Source organism: Lactuca sativa, chromosome 9 (assembly GCF_002870075.4).
Source record: "Lactuca sativa cultivar Salinas chromosome 9, Lsat_Salinas_v11, whole genome shotgun sequence".
NCBI lineage: Eukaryota > Viridiplantae > Streptophyta > Magnoliopsida > Asterales > Asteraceae > Lactuca > Lactuca sativa.
The window spans coordinates 32,675,557-32,698,377 of record NC_056631.2 but is presented as its reverse complement, the minus strand read 5'-3'; the positions used below and the strand labels follow the sequence as shown (position 1 = coordinate 32,698,377).

At 35.6% G+C, this 22,821-nt stretch overlaps 3 protein-coding genes across 4 annotated transcripts; 1 reads left to right on the top strand and 2 right to left on the bottom strand.

Annotated features, from left to right (window-relative positions):
• Positions 1–322: 322 nt before the first annotated feature.
• Positions 323–3,118, bottom strand: LOC111878637 (zinc finger CCCH domain-containing protein 30). The gene is made up of 2 exons (XM_023875146.3): positions 2,940–3,118; positions 323–2,251 (listed from the first exon to the last, which is right to left on the bottom strand). The coding sequence occupies exons 1-2, from the start codon at positions 2,959–2,961 to the stop codon at positions 516–518; spliced, it is 1,758 nt and encodes a 585-aa protein (XP_023730914.1). The 5' UTR covers positions 2,962–3,118; the 3' UTR covers positions 323–515.
• A 10,986-nt stretch (positions 3,119–14,104) lies between these two features.
• On the bottom strand, positions 14,105–16,171 carry LOC111878700 (putative pentatricopeptide repeat-containing protein At5g52630). The gene has a single exon (XM_023875210.3). It carries the CDS (start codon positions 16,091–16,093, stop codon positions 14,309–14,311), a length of 1,785 nt encoding a protein of 594 aa, XP_023730978.1. The 5' UTR covers positions 16,094–16,171; the 3' UTR covers positions 14,105–14,308.
• A 2,260-nt stretch (positions 16,172–18,431) lies between these two features.
• LOC111878651 (WAT1-related protein At4g15540) lies at positions 18,432–21,667 on the top strand. 2 transcript variants are annotated; one of them, XM_023875164.3, is made up of 7 exons: positions 18,432–18,691; positions 18,802–18,873; positions 19,004–19,075; positions 19,174–19,372; positions 19,486–19,644; positions 19,926–20,077; positions 21,188–21,667. In XM_023875164.3, exons 1-7 carry the CDS (start codon positions 18,483–18,485, stop codon positions 21,330–21,332), a joined length of 1,008 nt encoding a protein of 335 aa, XP_023730932.1. In that variant the 5' UTR covers positions 18,432–18,482; the 3' UTR covers positions 21,333–21,667. The 2 variants fall into 2 exon arrangements, with proteins under 2 accessions (XP_023730932.1, XP_023730931.1); XM_023875163.3 differs by having other exon boundaries at positions 18,962–19,075.
• Positions 21,668–22,821: the final 1,154 nt, after the last annotated feature.

The window sequence follows — 22,821 nt, the reverse complement described above, 5'->3', positions numbered from 1 at the left end:
AGGATAAATGATAAGCCTCTAAAATAATGTGATTTATGGATTTGAACTAAGAACCTTATTTATGAATTCTTTTATACTTTATCGTAATACATTCTTTAGTTTAAAGTAATACTTAGTGTACTAAAGAGGTTCAAATCTTGATGGATAAGTTCTTCGAAGATAAATGCGACATAATCATTGATTCTAAATCATTGCCACCTTGTAACCTTTTCCTTTTCCACTGAACAAGTGGAAGAAAAAGAAAACCACTTACTCATATGATTACATGAACCATGATGCCCATACACAAGTGATCATAATTAAACCAATATCCCACAAGGTGTTATATGAACAATAATATATTTTGTTCAAAAACAAAGATAAACAATAAAGTTCGGTGTTAAACAAATAATATTCTTGTAACTTTGAGAAAAATTGGACTAGAGTTTATAACTTACTGCTATATTAATAACAAATAAAAAATAATCAGATTTTCCCCATTTTTTTTGCCATGTATTGTTATTTACCTCCAATTCCTAGCTTAACTTCTTTAGAGCCACAAGTTGATCAAGCTGCATTTGCTCAATCCATGCTGAAAGAACCGATTCATCCATTTGCTCAATTTCACTTTCGTTCACTTCATGTGTCTGAGGCTGTTCATTCTGAACCCATGACACGTCAGCATCCTCCCTAAACGAAGACGACCTTCTAACTTTCCCAAAATCATCCGCATTAACCGCCCAGTCAGCTTTCCCACTACCCGAAGAATCCCACTTTGACCACGGGTCAACAGAAGAACCCGTGTTTGACTTTGACCCAAGTTCCCGTGAGCTCAAACTTCGAAACGGTTGTTGATGTTGATTTTGATTCTCTCGGGCCAACTTTGAAACCCGTGAACTCATCGGTGAAATCGCTTCCATACTCCGAGGTGACATCGACTGACCCGTATAATTCGTGTTTATAGGAGCCAACATTCCTTGTTGTTGTTGAAACGCGTTAAAAACCGACGAATTGTTCCTAGGAGAAAACATCGATGATTGATCCGAAAAACGAGGAGACAAGGTTTCGTTTGCAAATAAATCCTCTAACACCGTTTGATTATGACTCGATCTTTGTAAAAACATACTCAAATCTTGATCTCTTGCATTTAATGATGACCTTAATCGACTCGATTGAAGATTACTTCCCGGTAAAAGCAAAGACGGGACATTCGGGACACTTGATTGTTGCCAATTTGACATCGCGTTTGCTGACGGGGACATGGGCGGTGTAAATGACGAAGGTGACCCTGGAATCAAGCTCATGGCGGCTGCAAATTCCAATGATGACATGGCCCGAGGCGAGGGGTATAATGGTCGAAGCTCGTCTTGTGTGTGAGCAAAGAAACAAACCCGGCGGTTACAACTTGTCCCGTCTTTACATAACCGGGTCCGGTATTGAGCCGGGTGGAGCCAACACTCGAATACCCCGTGTGCGTATTCGCACATATCGCCTCTTCTACACGCGCCTTTTCTAAAATCGGGACACGGGACACAGCTGTAATGGAACTTCCGTGGGTCCCGCCTACGCGCGTTTTCGCCCGGGTGGACAAATGGGCATTCGGTCCAATCATGTGAGTAAGCACGCGAACATGGCTGGATCTTAAACGAATATATTCTAAACTCGTCTGTTGAATAGATCCCGTTTTTTATATCGGGTAAAGAAGGGTCAACCGGGTACTCCCGTTTACCGTCGTTCAGTGATATTTTCGGGGACGAGGGTAAATCCGTAAATTCGGTTTCATTTGTTGCAAGAAGTTCTTTGAGGGTATTTTTGGTATTTGGAAACTTTGGAGAGACGACGATCATATCCACGGGTCGTAACCCATTAACATCGATTAAATATGGGTCGGCGCCTTCTGATAAGAGAAGTTTGATGACATCGGCGGCATTGGGTGATCCACTGGCGGCAGCACAGTGAAGGGCGGTGGTTTTATCAGCACCAGTTGAACGATTCACATTGGATTTAGATAAAGAAAGAATCAATTTCAAAACATCGATGCTTCCATACATTGAAGCCACCATTAATGGAGTTCTGTGTTCAAGAACCATTTGTTTTGAGCACTTTTGACGTTCGTACCATAATCCAACCTCGTCAATGGTGGAGGGGTCTTGCTCGATTAGTTTTGTAAAACCGTTGATATCATTATTGGCTGCATGTTCAAGCAATGTAGCAAAAGTGTCGTTGGTCTCCACAGTCAACTGGTTCATCGTTGAGTCGGATAGCTTTCTATCTGCAAGAAATCACAGATAACACAAATCATGAATCGAAATCCAAGATCATTTTCAACTCCAAACGCAATTGTATAGCAAGATGATGTTCAGAAAAACCCAAATCGATTGATATAAATTGGTGTATGTAACTAATCTTCCGTAAAAGGATTGATAATCGATTAACTATGATGTTTTGAATCCGCTGTTTCCTACAGATTCGTTTTAAGTAGAAGTCAAAGTCAAAATCCCCAATTTTGAATACCTACCAACAATGAGTAGTTCTGAAAGAAACCCCTAAAAACCCCACAACGAAAGAAGGAAAGAAACCCTAGATTATATGAATCACACAGATGTTGTACTAAACGCTTTAAAGATTGTACTCTTGCTTTACCAACTATGAACAAGCTTCATCAATACCATTTCTTGTTGAATTAGACACAACAATCGCATTCCTTAACTGATCCAAAGAAGAAGAAAGAAAAACAAATAATAAACGCATATACACACACAGCAAAAAGGCGTTTCAAGAAGATAGAAAAAGTATCATACATATCACTACAACTGCACACAGTGAGTGTGTACGTACACACAGCTATAGATAGATACACATACACTTACAAGAGAAACATATTATAAATGGGTATTCAGAAAGCTTAAGATCGGAAAGTATGAAGAAGCTTTTCTCCCCTGCGAGAAGCATAAACTTACAGTAGTTTTTGAAGCAGAACATATATATCGTTTGTTGAGTTCATGATGAAGGATTTTGGGGTTTACAGATCTAAAATGCGAAAGCTGTGAAGGAAAAATGCAAAGACGAGTGCTTCTTCACCATTCACCATTTCCTATGCTCTTTCTCTCTCAACTCCAATTGATTATTACTGGGAATAAAGTTTTAAAGAAGGTCGACAAGTTTTTTTTGGCTAAATGTTACGTTTTGGCCCTTAAGGCTTTAAAAATAATCAAATTACAAACACCTCTTTTTTTGATAAATCTAAAGGGTGTTTGCCTTTAGTGTTTATTTATTTTTTATTTTTTTGAAATTATAAATATTCGGTGTGGAAGTCTCATCATAATATTTTAACGGTGACCTTGAGTTTCAGCTTCTTTAGAAGACAAACTCACCCAAGGGGATTTCTAAGAAAAACTTCTCACACATGGAGCATAATTGTTAGAGACAAATTTAATAGGTTCAAAGATTTGAACTCTAGACCTCAAACCTATGTAGGTATCAAACCCGGTGCATCAATCCAGCTAGTGTAACATCTTAAAAATCCTAAAAATTTAAAATTTTCAAAACCAACATATTTCATCCATAAAGTGTTTACAAAACCATTGTTTCAAATGTATTATTCCAAATCAGAGTACCTCACGATCTGATATCATAAAAACTAGAAGATGTGTATGATCACACATTCACCTTGCCATGGTCATTTGAAGTACTTGAAACAATAAATTAAAAATGTAAGACAAATCTTAGTGAGTTCCCCCAAAGTACCAACACGCAACATATAACAACATATATTTGGTCCACAGCTAAGAGATTGGATTACCCATGAGCCTACAGTATGAGTATGGCTTGCCCTTCATGCCCACGGCTCATATCTGGCTTGCTCCCGAGCCCACAACATAAGTCTAGCTTGCCTTACAGGCCCACAACTTATGTCTGGCTTGCTCTCGAGTTTATTAGCTACCACACAAAGCAATACTACCTTAACCCAACCATACCATGTCAACATATACATAACATATAACATATATTCAATAACATATAAACATATAACCAGTCATCAAACAAACAGGCAAATCTATATATCACTATCGCATACAACATCCTCTATACCAGGATACATAATCTAGTGGGACAACATTGGTGCCTTCGACCCACAAGTACAGTGAGGAAAACTCACCTCTCAGTCTGAACAAAAGCTGAAATAATCCCTACTTCGAATATCGGCTCTACTCTTCACCTATTATTCAAATCATTGCCCAACTTAAAATTGAAATCAAAATACCGTTTGGTCAAAATTGGTCAAATCTTGGTCAAAGTCAACAACTAGCCGAGTCAACCCAACCGAGTACGGGCGTTCCCAGCTGAACGCGGGGCGTACTCGGTCGTTGACCAGGTGCAAGGGTTTGACTATGTATGGGTAGCGTACCGCTTGGTATGTCACACCCCCGAACCAGACGGCGGAAACGTCCGAGGGCTGTTGTGACTCAATTGAATATCATCACAGTGAATATACATGAAACATAACATCATTCATCACCATGCATTGAAATATTACAACTGGTAGTGTTTAAATTTAGTACATTGTTTCAAAACATTACATTCCCAAAAAGTAAATTGTTCGATACTAGTTAAACAAACAACAAGACATCATTGAGTACATTTTTCCTTCGATTTACCTGTTACCTGAGAATACAAGTATTTTGAAAAACGTCAACATATGAAATGTTGGTGAGTTCATAAGTAATGTTTGAAACATGATGTTTTGTATTATTTTGAAAAACCACCAGAAAATCCGATATTTTCTGAAAAGATTGTTGTAAGTAAGAAAAAGTGTGAAGATCCGTAAGTATGCTTGTTTATTTCTATAAGTGTGAAAAGTTGTTATACTCGGTATGCATCACGTAGGTGTAAGTGTTGAAATCCCTAGGAAAACCCGATGTTTACCTAATACTTTAAATTACGCGTTTATATATTATTATACCATTGCAACGTGTGTATTCGATGATTCCAGGTGACATCGGATTAGTTCTAGGTAGTGAGTTGTTATAATCACGCATTAAAGAAAATGACTAGGTTACAACTATACAAACGATCCCTTGGGCGTCGTCTGTACTATTCACCTAATCCAACCACCCTGACTTCCCATAGCCCCACGACCTAAGAAGAAAAGAGGGTGCGAAGCCCCTGTTAATTCCATGTGTCGTTCAAGGCTATCGTGAATGCGAAAGGCCCTTGGCCCGACTCGCATTTGACTTCTCGACTTTACTAGCAGTGCCAAAGGACCCTTGGGGCACAACAGCACATGAGCTATTGAAAGTCCTTTTACACGGTATTATGTCGTATAAGACCCAATATCATGTAAGCGCGTTTCCTTCGGGCCTAAAGATCATGTCATTGGGCTAGCTAGGCCCAACAAGCACGATTTGAAACTTTCTGGCCCAAAGATGGTGTATCGACGTCTGGTGAATTCTCACGTGTATATTGACTTCCCGTAATTTCCGTGTGTGTATTGAAGTATCGTCGTGTATTGATTTTTGATTCGTTATTGATTCGAGACCGAATCAATTCGTAACGGTTTTGGTATTGTAGGTGTATTAAATTTCGTCGGTAGTCGTGGTACTAGTATTTTGTCATAAAGGATTTATTATTTAAACATTAGAATTTTTCTTTTTGAAGCCCCTTCTTGGATAAATTTACACTTTTAACCCTTTATATAAAAGAATTCCCATTTTAGTCCTTAAACTATTTTTCTTGATACTTTAGTATCAAAACTTGTTGAAAAGGTATTTTTCAGCTCAAATTTACTTAAAAAACAGTTTTAGTCCTTCAAAATGAAGTTTTCTCGGTTTAAACCTCTATTTTCGCAATTTTTACAATTTTGACCCAAAATGGAAAAATTTTGCATCTTTGGTCCCTTTTAAATTTGAAAAGTATTTTTAACCCTTGAAATGGACTTGGTACACTAGTAGTCCCCTGTTTTACAAAAAAGTGCAGTTTCAGCCCCTCTAAATTAAAAATCTCGCAATTTGGGCTTTATTGGGCCGAAAAGTTCATTTTTGGCCCATTATGTTTAAAAATTCCCATTTTAATCCTTCAAAAGAGTAAATTTTCAGAAAATACATTTTTGAAACTGTTTTGACTCATCTCAACCTTCAGAATTTGTATTCTGTCGTTTTGGGCCCTTTAGTTTTATATTTTTAGCATTTTGAGCCCAAAATGGGTTTTAAGCCCATAGATGTTCATTTTAACCAACTTGGTTATTTTTTTTTTGAATTGATTTGTGTGAAATAACATAAGCTATACTTATTTCATTCAACACATTGTAGATCTCGGTTTTTAAGCTCTTTTTGACTAGAACCAACACCATAATCACATAAAAACATATATATATATATATATATATATATATATATATATATATATATATATATATATATATATATATATAAGCATAGAAATCACACAAAGCATACATATACTCATAGATCTACACATTTGCTTGTATTCTCCCCCCACAAAACTTATAAAAACCGAAAAATAGGGGGTATGAAGCTTGCCTTGAGTTGTGGTTTTGATTTGAAGGAGAAAAGGAAGAAAGTGTGGTGATTTTCGGCCCTAGCAACACCTTGATGAAGATCTCGAATTTGAGGTGGTTCTAAGATGCAAGATCATGATTTCATATGAGTTAAGAAGAGATTTTTGTATAGAACAAGGAGTCTAGAGTGTGGATTCAAGCATCAACTTACCTAGATGATGATTTTTGTGAAGAATCCTCCTTGCAAAGTCCTTGAATCTCGAAAATATGGAGGAGGTATGGGAGAGTTTTCTTGAGAGAAGAATGAGTGAAATGTGTGTGTGTGCTTGAACTCGGCCGAGAGCAAGAGAGAGAGGAAGAGATAGATCTTGAAGTGATATGTGCATGGAAATATGAGATAAGGTGCATGGAAAACCATCATGTAAAAATGAGGTGGCCATGAAAGTCAACTCTCCTTTTTTACATGGGCTTGGGCCGGGAATTTGAGAGGAAGAGAAAAGAATTTGGGCCTTGTAAGCTTAAGCCTTTTTCATGATTATGTTAAGTGGTGTTTGGTCCAAATAACCATAAATATGATTCTTATGACCTATTAGGGCTACATTAGGTTAAATATGGCCCAAAATGGTTCATATAATTAATTTATTTCATTCTAGGCCCAATATGGCCCAAAATATTAAAATAAATGAAAGTGGGTCCAATTAGAGCCCATTTAAGAGTTCTAAGCCCAAGATAGTCAAATTGGAAGCTTATTGGTCCATTGGGCCCAATAAGGAAGTCCTAGTCCAAAATGGACCTAAACAAGAACTTCTAGGGTTTCCAATTGCTTGTTGACTATTTGTAATGCTTGTATGGTGTATTGGATTGCAATTTTGTTGTCATAGAATAAGTATCATACATGCCCTTATGTTTTTGGATTCATAATTTGACTTAAGTATTGTAGTTACAAGGCACAAAAATTCCTGATTGTGACATGGTACGCCCTGCGTACGCAACTTGACTCCTTCCCAACTCATTAAGTGTTTAATACTTAATCCCTTACGTCCAAATTGTAGATCCACGATCCAAATGTTGTCCTTGACCATAAAGTTTCCAACTTTATGGTCTTGCATGTCCATTAAGTGCTAATACTAAAAACCTCAACATCTTAAGCCATTAAGACAACCAAAGTCATGCATGGGGAGGAACTAAGAGCTAAGCTCATATTTTTATGCTTCTAGACCCCTCAAAACATAAAAAAGGACAGCCTAAATGGATTGGAGTATCTCATACTCAAAATACCAAACTAATGGGACTAAAGTAGTACAAACTTCATTACTAAACTAGATCTAAGCATAACTCCATCAAGTTTATAGTTCTTTACCTTCAAAGAGTGTCCAAATGTGATGCGATTTTGGATCCAAGGAGCTCCACACTTCTAAGGTGATCTCCTCCTCTTCTTTCCTCCTTCAAGATCACCAAAGCACAAACACCAAGTTTAAAATGGCCTCAAAGGGACTAGGTGTTGGGTTTTAGTTCAAAAATAGTTTCATAAACTTGAAAAATATGGCAACGGAATACTTTAATTTTGAAGTAACATAAACATTTTATACCTACCAAGGATCTTCTTGCAAGTTATAGAAATATTAAAACACCAACCAAAGAAGATGTGAAGAAATAACAACCTTTGTAGTTCTTTGGGTCTTCTCAGGAGGCTTGGAAGTTGATGAAGAATGTGGAACCTTTGAGGCACCAACAATGACTCAACTTGATGTAGAATGCTAGTTCTTTGTATAAAACTCTTAAGCTTTGAACCAGTTCAAACCCAAGTATGGTTCAAAGAGAGCAAAATGCAAGCATCAAATCTTTAAAGTGCAATACTAGAGACGATATGGAGGGGGGGGGGGGGAACTCTCGGCCATGGCAAAAAAGAACGGGGCAAGAAATTCAAGAGTGGAAGCCTCATATTTATAGTGCCTAAAAGTGAAGTTATTAACCATTGGTTCTTTCAACTTTAGACAAACTTGTCTCCATGTCATAAGTATGTCTCCCATGTCTTTAAAGCATGATTATACTAGTCATACACTTCTTCTTTTTATGCATATCTCGAAAATTGCATAAAGAAGAAGAAAGAAAGTCAAACTTTTATAAAAATCTTTTATAAATATAAACCTTCTCTTTTAGGAAAAAGATAAAAGGAATCAACTAGTCCAAAAGTTTGTACATGACTTATAAATCATATCATACGATATATATTAAGTTACTTGCTAATGGAATTTATTATTTCCATGGAATAAATATTTTTCAATTTAATTATAAGAGTTTTATTGAATATTTATTAAAATCAATTTCTAATAAATAATCAATTATATCAAGTTGTTGTTAGTGTGACCCATTAGTGTAATATGTTATTTAGCAATATCACTTTAATATGACTCTTGAGCATACTGGAACTTTCACTAGGGTTTGCTAGAGGGTCGAAATGGGGCTGGAGGCTGATGAAGAGAAGATGCTTGGGGCCATAAAGATGATTAAGTAGGGTCCAAACCCTAAAAATTAGGGTTTGGGATCACACCACGTACGCCTAACGTACGTGCCTCGTCCCATAAATTACAAAAATGTCATTATGGGCCATTTTGCAACATTTCACATAAAAGGGCTAAAATGCAATAATCTTCATACTTAGGGTTAAATTTTGGAATTACCTCAAAATCGGGACAATACAATTCTCCCTCACTTAAACTAGATTTCATCCTCGAAGTTAGTTGTTGTGAACAAATCAGGGTAATGTTCCCGCATCTCGAACTCGGGTTTCCACGTCCATTGGGAACCATTCCGATGCCGCCACTGAACCTTGACCAAAGTCACCACCATGTTGCGCATAGCCTTCGTCTGCTGATCCGAGATCGTCATTGGTCTCTCAATGTAATTCAAGAGATCATCGACTTGGACATCATCCAAAGAAACAATTGTTGACTCATCATCCACACACTTTCGAAGCTGAGACACATGGAAAGTGTTGTGGATCTGGCTAAGCTCCTCAGGAAAATCCAATATGTACGCTACCTTGCCAATCCCGACTACCACTCAAAATGGCCCAATATATCGGGGCCCCAACTTGCCCCTCTTCCTGAAGCGTATTACACCCTTCCAAGGTGATACCTTCATCAAAACCATGTACCCGACCTAGAACTCTGACTCAGATCGACGCTTGTCGACATAACTCTTCTACAGAATATGAGTTGTCCGAAGTCTCTGCCTAATATGTTGAATGAGCTCTTCCTAAAGTGTATCACACCCTTCCAAGGTGATACCTTCATCAAAACCATGTCCCCGACCTAGAACTCTGACTCGGATCGACGCTTGTCGGCATAACTCTTCTATCGAATATGAGTTGTCTGAAGTCTCTGCCTAATATGTTGAATGAGATATGTTGTTTGAAGGACTACCTCAGTCCTTCCCATCAACCTATTGTTGGATTTGGTGTCTAAGCCCACAACTATAACTGGGATATACTTGACCCAATTGTAGCATGGTCCTTTTGGGTTGCCTTCACCAGTGCAATTGATAGGATGGACTTTTAAGAATAAGGTTATTTATGATTTATTAATATATTATAAGTATAATATATTAATATGAAATCATATTTTTTTTAGTATTGATCAAGAATTAATTTGGAATTAATTTCGTGGTCAAAAGAGACTAATTAAATATATAGGGATTGATTTGTGTAAATCAATGATTCTTATAGTGTGGGCTAATGACCCATGGTTATTTAGGATGGGCTAAACCAGTGAGATAATCCATGGAGGTTAACCCATGGAGCTTAGTACTATGAAAGTTCATTAAGGTTTACAAGGTGTAACCCTAGCCTTTGCTACACTATAAAAGCACACCCCTAGAACCAAAATTGGTTACACCATCATTCTAAGAAGTTTGATATTGATTATGTGCTAAATAACTTATTCTATCAAGCCTTCACTTGAATATCGGTGTTTGTGAACCATTAGAGGCATCACACTTGAGGTGCTCAAGCTTTCAAAGGTCAATAACTACAAGTCCTTCCAAGAGGTAAGTCATATAACTAGTTGTATTGTTCATTTGACATTTTGTATGCTAGTTAGGATATATGCTTTTGAAATTTGAAAATATGCATGTATAATTAGAGAAAACATAGATCCAAATCATTTAGGGTTGCATGTGAACCATAGGAGGGTTATAGTGCTCAAAACCCAACACCTATGTCCCACCTCTCCTTAGCATAATGGGGTACGACACTTCCTCCCATAAAGAAGATCGAATGGCGGCGCACCAATGTTGGAGTGATAAATGTTGTTGTAAGAAAACTCAGCTAAGGGAAGGTAGGAGTCCCAACTCCCACTGAAGTCTATGACATAGGATCTCAACATATCCTCAAGTGTCGGAATGGTCCGCTCACTCTGACTATCAGTCTGCAGATGATAAGCCTATGTCCCACCTCTCCTCAGAATAATAGGGTATGACACGACCTCAATCTTGGTCGGATCAACCAAAACCCCATCTTGGTTAATGAGATGCCCAAGAACGAGACCTCTCGTAACCAAAACTCACATTTTGAGAACTTAGCATACAACCGTTATCGCCTCAAAACTCCCACAAGCTCTCGAAGGTGCTCCTCGTGCTACTCCTTCGTCTTGGAATACACCAAGATATCATCGATGAACACAATGACTGATCGATCGAGCATCGACTGACAAAACCGATTTATCAAATCCATAAATGTTGCAGGCGCATTGGTAAGCCCAAATGGCATCATCATGAACTCGTAATGACCATAACAAGTCTAAAATGCGATTTTCTCCACGTCCTCCTCTCTAACCCTCATATGATGATACCCTGACCTAAAATTGATCTTGGAGAAATAAGATGAACCCTACAATTGATCGAAGAGGTCATCAATCCGTGGAAGGGGATAACGGTTCTTCACCATCAACTTGGTTAACTCCCGGTAATCAATGCACATCCAATGTGAACTATCCTTCTTCTTAACGAACAAAATCGATGCTCCCCACGACGAATTGCTCGGTCTAATAAACTGCTTGCCCAACAGCTCATGAAGCTGAGATCACAACTCCTACATCTAAATATGCTCAACCAATCCATCCCCACTATCACGCATACATCCTCCATCAGAATAAGAATCAAATCAATCTGATAAGGCACCCCAAAAATCTCCATAATACAACCTTGGTAAATATTCGATGCAACTATCCCGTGCTTGCTGGTGATAGAAACCCGCAACGGACACCCTAACTCTCCAAGAGTCATATGAAAGCCCCTACTAAAAGACTGAGATACAAATAACCGACTCACACCCAAGTCAAAAAGCACAAGAGCAGGCAAGGTCTACAAGCTAGATTATTACAGGGAATAAAGTTTTAAAGAAGGTTTACATTTTTTTTGCTAAATGTTACATTTTGGCCCTTAGTCTTTTAAATTAATCAAATTACAAACACCTTTTTTCGAGATATCTGTAGGGTGTTTGCCTTTGAGTGCTTATTTAATTTTTTTGGACACGACAGATGATTCGGTGAAGCTTTATTATAATATTTTAATCGTGACCTTAAGTTCGAGCTTTTTTACAGAACAAACTAATCTAATGAGATTTTTAGACACATAGGACAAAATTGCAAGAATCAAATTTAAATTGTTTAAAGATTTAAACTCCTAACCTTAAACCCACGTGAGTATCAAACTCGGTGCATCAATCCGGTTAGATTGGACATCACCTTCAAGTGGTTATTTAATTATCAATATTTTTTAAGTTATAATGGTATAAAATTGAAGTATTTTTTAAATGTTTGGATTAATATATATGATGTCAAAATGTTATAAGTTAATAAACATTTTGTAGTGTTTGACAAAATTACTAAAAAATAGTTTCTAAAGGTACGAGACAACTATATATACATAGTTTTTCAAAAGTTATGATAAATAACTTATCAAAAACGACTTGTCAGAAATATAAAATATGAGTCAACTATAAGTTATTTTTAAATTATATATATCAAATATTTTTTTAGCTTATACCAGTGTAGAACTAACAATAAACTTCAAAATTTATCTTTTAAGCTTTCTCAAATACCTCTTACAAACTACACATAACATTGCCTAGAATAAGAAATTTTGACTAACTTTTTATCCCTTATTCAGAATAATAAACATTTAGTCCAAAACATAACATTCAAGATTATGGAGAAATGTGTTTTTCATTGCTTCGTCAACTCTAAAAAATTGCTCTTGACCTCTATTTGGTAGCAAATCAAGAAAAAATTTCAATATGAGTGCAATATAAATAAAAATAAACTAAAATCAGTATTTGTAATGCTTTTTTAGTACCTAACTCATTTTAAATACTCAGTTTAAAGTCAACTTTTTTGATCTCTTGGTCTCTATTCTAAGTAAGGTCTAGAATAAAAGTTATATATTTTTACTTCAATTTTTATATAAATTTTGCCTACCCCTTGGAACATGGTAGATCTTCTATTTCCCTTACTACAATGATATTTAGATTCATCGTGATTTTTCCAAAATGAAACCATGTTATGCTTTTATATTATTAGTAGTTCGTCACTTGTAAGTTTTTTGAAATATGGTAATGCTACTTTTTATTTCTAAAGTTTCAACATCATAGTTTCATCTTTTTTGATTATGTATTTGTTATATTGTATTGGATTTTAAGAATAAATCTCTATTTAGTAGTATAATCCCGAAATGTATCATTTAGTACAACTTTTCAAATTTATTCATCGGAATCCGGATATGTTCATTAGTCGAGTATATTCGTCGGATTCCAAATATGGTATTCGTATTTCGAATTGAATGTGGGAGTTCAAAATACATCTTTTCAAATACAAATAATCATTTCAATGGTAAATAAATGCAATACATTGTTGTCATAACTTGGTAAGGCATGTGGAAAATATGGTGGATAACCTATTGACTAATGTTTAAATCCTGACATTATTCATCCCTATGACCGTAGATGTTTGTTTGCAGTGACTTTAAGGCAAGAAACAAAACTTCATGTTTGCAGCGGAGGATTTGTCGATGCATAAAAGCTCACCCCAAAACTTTTGTCAAGGAAGTTTCATTTTCCAAAAAAATATTGGATGACCTAATCCTATAATTTGTATAGTATGTAAGTGCCTTGTCTTCACATGCATATATTATTCAAATCAACAATCCACCTTTGTAATTAAGATTAGACCCGGATAAAAAAGTAACAACCCTCGGTGACCCCACTTTAGCCAACAAAATTGTTTGTCTACAAACTCATTAGATGTATTGGTTCCATGTTCCTTATGCTTTGACCTCGGTAGTAAAGCAACAACCTACTTCAAAAGAATTATCATATTAAGAAAATTAAAACATGTGAATTTATATTCTATCTACCATAATATATATATATATATATATATATATATATATATATATATATATATATATATATATATATATATATATTTATAAATATGTTGCTATTATAAGTACAAAGATATAAGTCGCCTCCTCCTCAAGAGTTTAGAACTTTTAAATCAATAGAGCAAATCCTATAGACCTATAATTGAACTTTTTCTACGGATATTTAAATCGAATAATTGAACTTTTCTTTTTTTGGTGAAAGAAAATTAATAACACTTGTCTCTATCACAATCTTGCAAAAGATGCAAAAACATATGTACTTACTTATACGCCATGATAATACTTCATCGTCGATAGAGATTAGAGAGCAAAATACAACACAAATGTAAAAAAAGAAGAAAGAAAGCGATGCATCCATGTCTAACAATATAATCACCAATAATCACTACACGAACATTTCCCATCTTCAAACCGATGAAATCTATTATTATCCCTAACAATAATCACTCTACCACAACATTTTGACATAAACTTTATTGCAGTGTGACAATCACCACAAATCCTCAAATTCTTCATAACCCTAATAGGTCTTTTGTCCTTAAATGTAATTAAAGCAAATGCAATTGCTAATCTTTCACTATGATATCTAATCGCCATACTTTTCTCTTCACCACCAACTTCTCTCAACACATAACTCGTATCAGCAACATAACCAGCTTCCACCATCTCATCTTCTAAATCCTCCAACTTTTCATAAATCTCTTTTGATCTTAAATGTCGCCTGTCCCCTGCAGCAAAAGTATGGACCATATTACCCTCCTCAACCCAGCTTAAACCAGTTTCCTTTTTTACCCCTGTGTCCCTTAACATCTTTCTGGCTCTTGCAGCCTCTTCATATCTTCCAACAGAAGCATAAGCATTAGATAATAAAACATGCATGCCTGAACTAACAGGACCTAATTCAAACACTTTGTCAGCAGCATAAGCTGCTAATTCTGTATTTCCATGGAGTCTACATCCGGTCAATAATGCCCCCCATACACATTCTGTGGGTTTGATTGGCATTTCTTTTATAATCGAGAGTGCTTCATCTAGTTTATTAGCTCTTCCAAATATGTCCACCATTGAAGCATAATGCTGATCAGTTGGCTCAATCTTGTAGTGTTTCATTAGGTTGAAATAATACTTGCCCTTTTCCACTAGTCCTGAATGGCTACATGCATAGAGTGTACAAAGAAAAGTTATGAAATTTGGTTTCATGCCACTTGTTTCCATTTCTTGGAATAATTCAAAGGCTTTATTTGTATGTGAATGTTGAGCACATGCTATGAGCATTGCGTTCCACATTCCTAAGTTCTTGACGGGTGTTTCTTGGAAAATCTGATAAGCTGGTTTGATGATTCCACATTTTGAATACATAGAGATTAGAGCACTTCCTATGAAGCTTGATGAATCGAAGCTCAATTTCAAAGATAGCCCATGTAGCTGCTGACCTAGTCCGAGTAGTGTTGTGTTGCCACAAACTCGAATGACACTTGTGAATGTGAAATCGTTAACCTCCAATTTCTCAAATAAAGCTTGCTTGAAAAGCCATAGAGCTTCTTCATGTTCGCCCAACTGCGCATACCCATAAATCATCCCACTCCAAGAAACTACATTTCTCATAGGCATTTCGTCGAACATGTTACGTGCGTCTTCAATCTTCCCACATTTCGCATACATGTCCACCACCGAACTGGCGACGAACACATCAAAACCATACCCAGTTTTCAAGGCAAGACAGTGCACTGACCTCCCGACGTTATAGTTTGAAAGAATAGCAGAGGCTTTCGTGGCACTCGGGAAAATATGGTCATCTGGTCGAACACCATAATCGACCATCTTCTTAAAATACTCAAGTGCAAGAATAGGGAGCTCATTCTGGGCGAAAGAAGAGATAATGGAACTCCAAGTGGTTGATGATTTGATATGGGTTTCGTTGAAAACTCGCTGGGAGTCGATTGGGAGCTGGGTTTTTGAGTAGAAATTAATTAAATAGTGAGAAACGAGTGGGATTATTTGAAAGCCTAATTTGATAATATGACCATGGAGTTGTAGTCCTTTAGGGAGTGTTCTTGATCGGGTTACAGAAAGAAGGAGGTCACATACGTTTCTGTAATTTTGTTCAAATCTCAACTGGATTCCTTCTTGCAGACATCGTTGGGGAATATGAAGCATATTTTAGAGCAGATATTTAAGCGCCACCCAAAAGTTATGCAACATATACAGTTATACACCGACGAAAGATAGTAAAGGATGATTTTACTTTTAATTTGAACAAGAAGGGTCTTTTGAGAAAGGGTAAATGTCACCGTAATCCAACAAATTTTTCGGTTTTGTTTTAAAAGGTCCCTTACATATTTTTTTGGTAGTACAGGTCCTTAAACTTAGAATTGGCTTATTAAAAAAGGTATTGAATTTCATTTTTTCCGGTTTCACCAGTTAAACTTGGATTAAATGGCATTTTTACTTTTGGAGTAATAAAAAAAAGGAATTAAAACTCTCTCTCTCTCTCTCTCTCTCTCTCTCTCGTATCATCAACACGAAGAAGACAGATCGACAGCCACATCCAAATTCCTCTTGTTTCAGTGAATCCGTATCGTGAAGCCAAAATCTAAAACATGCATTCACCGGTATCGAATTCACCTAAATCGGAGGCTTCATCTGAATCTCCGAATCAGAGGTCCATCGACCCCAATTGAAACCCTTCCCTTTGTTGACCGCTTACCGCCTTCTAAGTTTCATCTTCATCGCCTTCTTTGTTTCAGTTCAGATCCATGTAAGTACAAAAGTAAAAGAAGTCGGTGGATCGTTCAGAACCAGACCATTGTTCTAAAGGCGATGTCTCTCCCTCATCTCTTTCTCACTTTCTCCTTCACTACTAGATCACATGAACCCTACCAATTTCAAATAGGATTCAAGCTCATTAGGCCACATCCCTATAAATATCCTTACCTTACCAAAAGACTATGTTGCCACAGTGACCAGAAATCTCTTCATCGATTTCAACCGCCCTTACCAAACTTCAACATTCGTCTCCCTATCTGCACCTTCACCACCTAATCAATCAAGAAACTTACACCCTCAGAAGACAATTTAGCCACTAACAAACATCATCTCCATTATCAAAATTTCTATACTAACTACACACCCTCAGAAGACGTTGCTGTCAATAATGGGGATACACATGACGATATAGTGATAATGAAGGAAAGTACATCGACTGATGCATCAGGTTCCATCGGAGAAGAAACCATAGTTGTTAGAATGGTTGGAATCTTCGGAATGGAAGGACTCATTGAGCTCGCTTGAGAGTCAATACCCATTTCATTGATTCAATGTAAGAGGTTAAGAAGTTGATACTCGTTGAATTGATTCTCTAGTTTGATCCCCAAAGACTCTATCTTCATAGCCACCACTGAGATTTGTTTTTCATAGATCTGATCAGACCCTGAACAATCACCGAACAATCACTTGCAATGGCAGAGTCGATGAGATGGACTGCCGACAAAACCCAAAAAAATCAAAACTTATAGCCATAGAGTGCATCTGTAGAGTCCAGATGAGGTTCCAATCTTAAGTTGTTTGAGGAAGATGGGTGGTTGGATTCTGTGAATGGGGAGAAACAAAAAACTATGTCGAAGAAGAACAAGATGAATGATTTTAGTTTTATTTCTTTTTTTTTTTTAGTTAAAAAATCATAGTCATTAAGGAAACTTGAAATTACAATGTTGATGTGGGTGACACATCAGCTTCAAACGTAGAGGTGGCATAAGCAACCGGTTTTCAACGGTGAAAGGGACCATTTAAACCGGTCAGCACACACTTTGTGACCCTAAAAAGCAAAAAATTAAGTTTAGGGATCATTTAAACCAAAATCAGTAAGTTGGTTGGGCTACAGTGACATTTACCCTTTGAGAAACTAACAGAAACCCTCCGTTATCCAAGAAATGCTCTGTTTCTTTTCTTTTTTACTTTGTCTTGGAATTGAAATTTATAGAATTTAATAGATTGTTGTATTATCCATTAAACATCTATAGTTATATATAACACCATCCACAACCCATTAAACAAGTATTCAATTCTAATCACCATTTTATTTATTATATTGAACCATTCAATTAACATTCAACTCATCATCCATACTTCATTCAACTCTTATTCAAATATTCAATCCTAATCATGCTATTTAACTTTTATACTACTTGTGGATGCTCTCAAGGCACTTTCTTCTAAGGTTTTTCAGAGAAAAGGGGAGGGTATATGAAGTAAAGTTAAATGAAAGAAAGGGCAAAGTGGTGAAAGAGGAAAAGCTATAAATACAGTTATATGGATTTTTCTTAACGGTGAATTATATGGATTTTTCTTAACGGTGAATGCATACATTTATACGGATGACTGTGTGTTTGTTGATTAAACTTCGAACATGGGAAGTTGAGGGACTATTTCGGTAATTTGGGAAAAAGAATAAAAAATATTAATGCTTAAATAAGAAGTTGGTGAGATTAAGATCCTATTGAACTTCTTATCTCCAAGGACACCTAATAGTGAGAAATCTAGAGAGAGAATGGGTGTTGAAGAAACAGAGAGAGGTAGCTTCTTTTACAAAGATGTATTACCATTTGCAGCAATGGTGTTGGTGGAATTGATGGTTGTTAGTGGCAACACACTCTATAAATCAGCATCTGCTAATGGAATCAACTCTTATGTCTTCACCTTCTATGTCTTCTTCATCGGCTTCATTTTCATCTTACCTCTCCCTTTCATCCTCCACAGGTACCTACCCTGCAATTTTCATCCTAGCTTTCTTCATCAAACCATTAATTGATGATCTATTATAATTTGGGGATTTTGAATTTATCAAACTTTAATGAATTTTGTTGCAGAAGAACAAGCGTTCCAGTTCCACCCATCAATTTCTCGATTGTTGGGAAAATATTCATGCTTAGTGTCCTCATGTAAGCTTCTCTGAATTCACAAATCACAGTTCACACCAGCAATTTGGGTATATCGATCTGCTTAATCTTTGTGAGGTAAATTATACAGGTATTTGTCTCAAATTTTCGGATATATTGGTCTGAAATACAGTTCTCCGACTCTATCCTCGATCATGAGCAACCTCTCACCTGCGTTTACCTTCATTCTTGCCTTCTTCTTCAGGTTCTCATCTTCTTCAACAATACATATGAATCGTTTTAAAGGGAAACTAAGAAACGTGATTGATTCTTTATATATGTTATCTGTATTGGTTATAATAGGATGGAATCGATAGATTTCCGAAGCTATACAAGTCAAGCGAAAATCATAGGAACAATAGTGTCGATATCAGGAGCAATTATAGCGACAGTTTACAGTGGTCCTTCAGTTTTATCAAACCCGATTAGCATAAACTGGATTGTCGGAGGAATTTTACTCGCAAGTCAATATTTTTTACTTGCCTTCGCTCTGGTTGCCCAGGTAGCAAACTAAAGGCCATAAATATTCGAAATTGAAGATGAATCTGTACGCGTATGTTGTTAAGAAGTAAGAAAAAGTGATCAGTGTTGAAAATGAAATGATTGCATAAGCAGGCGAAGATAATGAAAGAGTATCCGGTGGACGTGATGGTGGTGTTCGTATTCGGGATAAGCGGATTGTTTGTAGCAGGGGTTGCGGGATTAGTGATGGCACAAGATTTAGATGCTTGGAAACTACAACCTAATCTTCTTTTGGTCACTATACTATATATGGTAAGATACTAAGATCTACTGTGAAATTCACTCTGCAATTCTGCATAGTGAAATTCATCATGGTTTTTTTAGGAAACTTTTTTAAATTTTTTTTCTTTTTTGTGATGTGAATCTTTAAAAACTATTTTCATAACAAAACATAACTTTATATTTGTTAAAACAAAGTCTTAAATTAAAAAATATTGGTTTTTCCCTGTCAATTTTTTTTTTAATTTATAAATATGCCTCATTTTACATTTAAAAAATATCCCCAAATTATAACATGGTAACACATATGCCAGGGGTTTTCTTCTGGATTCTTGAATGTTGTGATACAAATCTGGACGCTGCGATTGAAAGGCCCTGTGTACGTGGCGATGTTCAAGCCGTTAACGATTGTGATAGCGATTGTTATGGGCGTCTTGTTTCTCGGTGATTTGCTACATCTCGGAAGGTTACATTACATAATCACATTACATCCTCTAATTTCCTTTTATTTTTACATAATACAATTCCAATATCATCATATATATTACTTTTTACACAAATAATACTTCATCAACCGATTCTCCAACAACTAAAGTCTAAAACAGACCTGACGTATATATATAAAAAAAAAGTTTAATGAGTTAAAAAGTGAGATATTAAAATATATTATAATTTAAAAAATTATTGATCTTTTTATTTAACTGTATTGTACTATTTATGGCAAAATTTGTCTTTTGTGTGCTTCCCGTCAATTAAATATTAAAAAAAGTTATAAGTAACTAGGGAAAAATCGTATATTGCGAAATTGTTTTTTATATACTGCATATTATTCATATTATTGCAAAAATTATAAAATTTTATGAAAAAAAAAATGAAGTTTTGTTTATCGTGAGGATTTAAAAAAAACAAAAAAAACCATTTTTGCAGCAAAAATCAAGTTTCCTAGTACGGAGATCTAATGTTAAATTTAGAGAGCTTTACAAAAATAATAATAATAATAAATAAATAAATAAAAAGTATAAAAAAAATGAGAAAAACAGGAGTTATCAATTTCGTAGAAAATATTGAATTTTATAACTATTTATGAGAAATATATTAATGGTTAGTCCTTTTTTTTTTTTATAATTTTTTGTACAAACCCTATTCATATTGATTGATTGATTCATATTAAAATAAAACAGTTAAATCAAATTCGGTTTACCTAACACTAATCATCGGTAAAGTCATAATACGCTTTTTTTCTTACAAATCCTATCATATTCAACATTCATACTAATTGATTCATATTAAAATAAAACATTTAAATCATATTCGGTTTCCCTAACACTAAAAGAATCATCGGTAAAGTCATAATACACAACCTTAAAGGCTTAAACTACATCAAACAATCCCTTAAAATATATATTTTATTTTATGAGGGTATTAATTTGGTCTTTAATTATTATTTTCCAGTTTTATATATAATGTAAACTTTAAAAAGGGGACATGATTTTGAGGTTGTACCTAATTAACGGGGATTAAAATAATAAAAATTTAACATATATTATTATTTGAATTGTTGTGGTGTATGATGCAGTGTTATGGGGGGCATTATAATAACAGTAGGGTTTTATGGAGTGGTATGGGGAAAAGCCAAAGAGGAATCTCCATCGTCCATTCAAATCACCGCTCCTTTGCTCCAACCACATCACAATCTTGAACAGGGTCCATGCATTCATTAACTTCTTATTAAAGAAAAAAAATCAAGATTGCAGTGTATATATTTGTAAAATAATTTAGGGTTTAGATTCCAATCCTGTATTCATTTTAAGCCTTTCAGATATAGTTTTTTTTTTTTTTTTTTTTTTTTTTTTTTTTTTTTTTTTTTTGAATTTAGCGTTTAGATTCCAATCCGGGATATATTTTACTAGTTTGTATCCTTTTGTGAGACGAATGTTAAAAATTAACAATTGACATGAAGACCATCTTCAAGCGACCCGGTTTTGTAATTTAATCGATGAAAGATAAATATGTGAAAGGATAATATTTGATTATATAATAGACAAAATTTCACAAATATCTTTATGATTTTCAGTTTGTCTCTAAAATAGTCGTTATAAAATATTTTTTGCATGGATTATCCATATGAAGTAAACTTTGCACAATAATGATCATTTTAGAGAAAACTTTGCATACAAATGGTCATTATAACTACTTGTTGACTAACTTTGTTAAAATTTGTTGTTAAACCATATAAAATTACATTTTTACCCTTACCATTACCCATATGAAATTATATTGTTATAAATCTTATTTAATATTCATTTTTGTCACACAAACACCACCAAATACCACCCACAACCACCATTCCAGCCACCACCAAACACCTTTATTAGCCATAATTATATCACCATATACATCTCACCTGCTCACTCGAAACCAACACCATCAACCACCATATCAACTTCTCTCTACACCACCTAATACCACTACCCTCAGACCTCTGTTACACATGCAATCCGGGAAAAAAAAGGAGAAAAGGATTAAGGAGGTGGTACTATTCAAATTAGAACAAAGAAGAAGAAAGGGGTGAGATTTTCTTTTCTTAATCAAAGAGAGAGAGAGAGAGAGAGAGAGAGAGAGAGAGAGAGAGGGAGAGGTAGAGAGAGAGAGAGAGTTGTGACATGTGTTGGCGTCAATCGAGGGTGAAGACATAAAGAAAATGGGTTCCACCGTTCGGGTGTTGCTAATATCGGACACGCCAAGTCGAAACCCAACTTAAAATTTAGACCAGAAGCAATCACACAACAAAGGGGTTCAATCGAGCCCTAGAATCGTGTGCAATGGGCGAGGGTTTACTCGATTGATCGATGGTGCAATGTATTTTCAACAGGAGGCAACAAAATGGAGAAAATGACCAAGGGACCTGCTTGAAAACCAAAGTTTGCACCGGTAGGGATTTTACTAGTTGAAAAAGTGATATTGCTTTTTGTTCCTCTCTAAGCTCTAGTTGATCTGGAATTTCAAGCCAACTGACTGGTCTCCATGAAGTGTAATGCCATTACATGTCGTGTAAGACCAACACATCGTGTATAACTATGAACACGTCGTGTTCATCAGGCAGTGTCCAAAAACGATTTTCTTCCAGCTTTGAACAATTCATAAATGCATCAAATATAACAGAAAAAACACTATAGGCTATGATACCACTGATGAGTTTTGAGCATTACA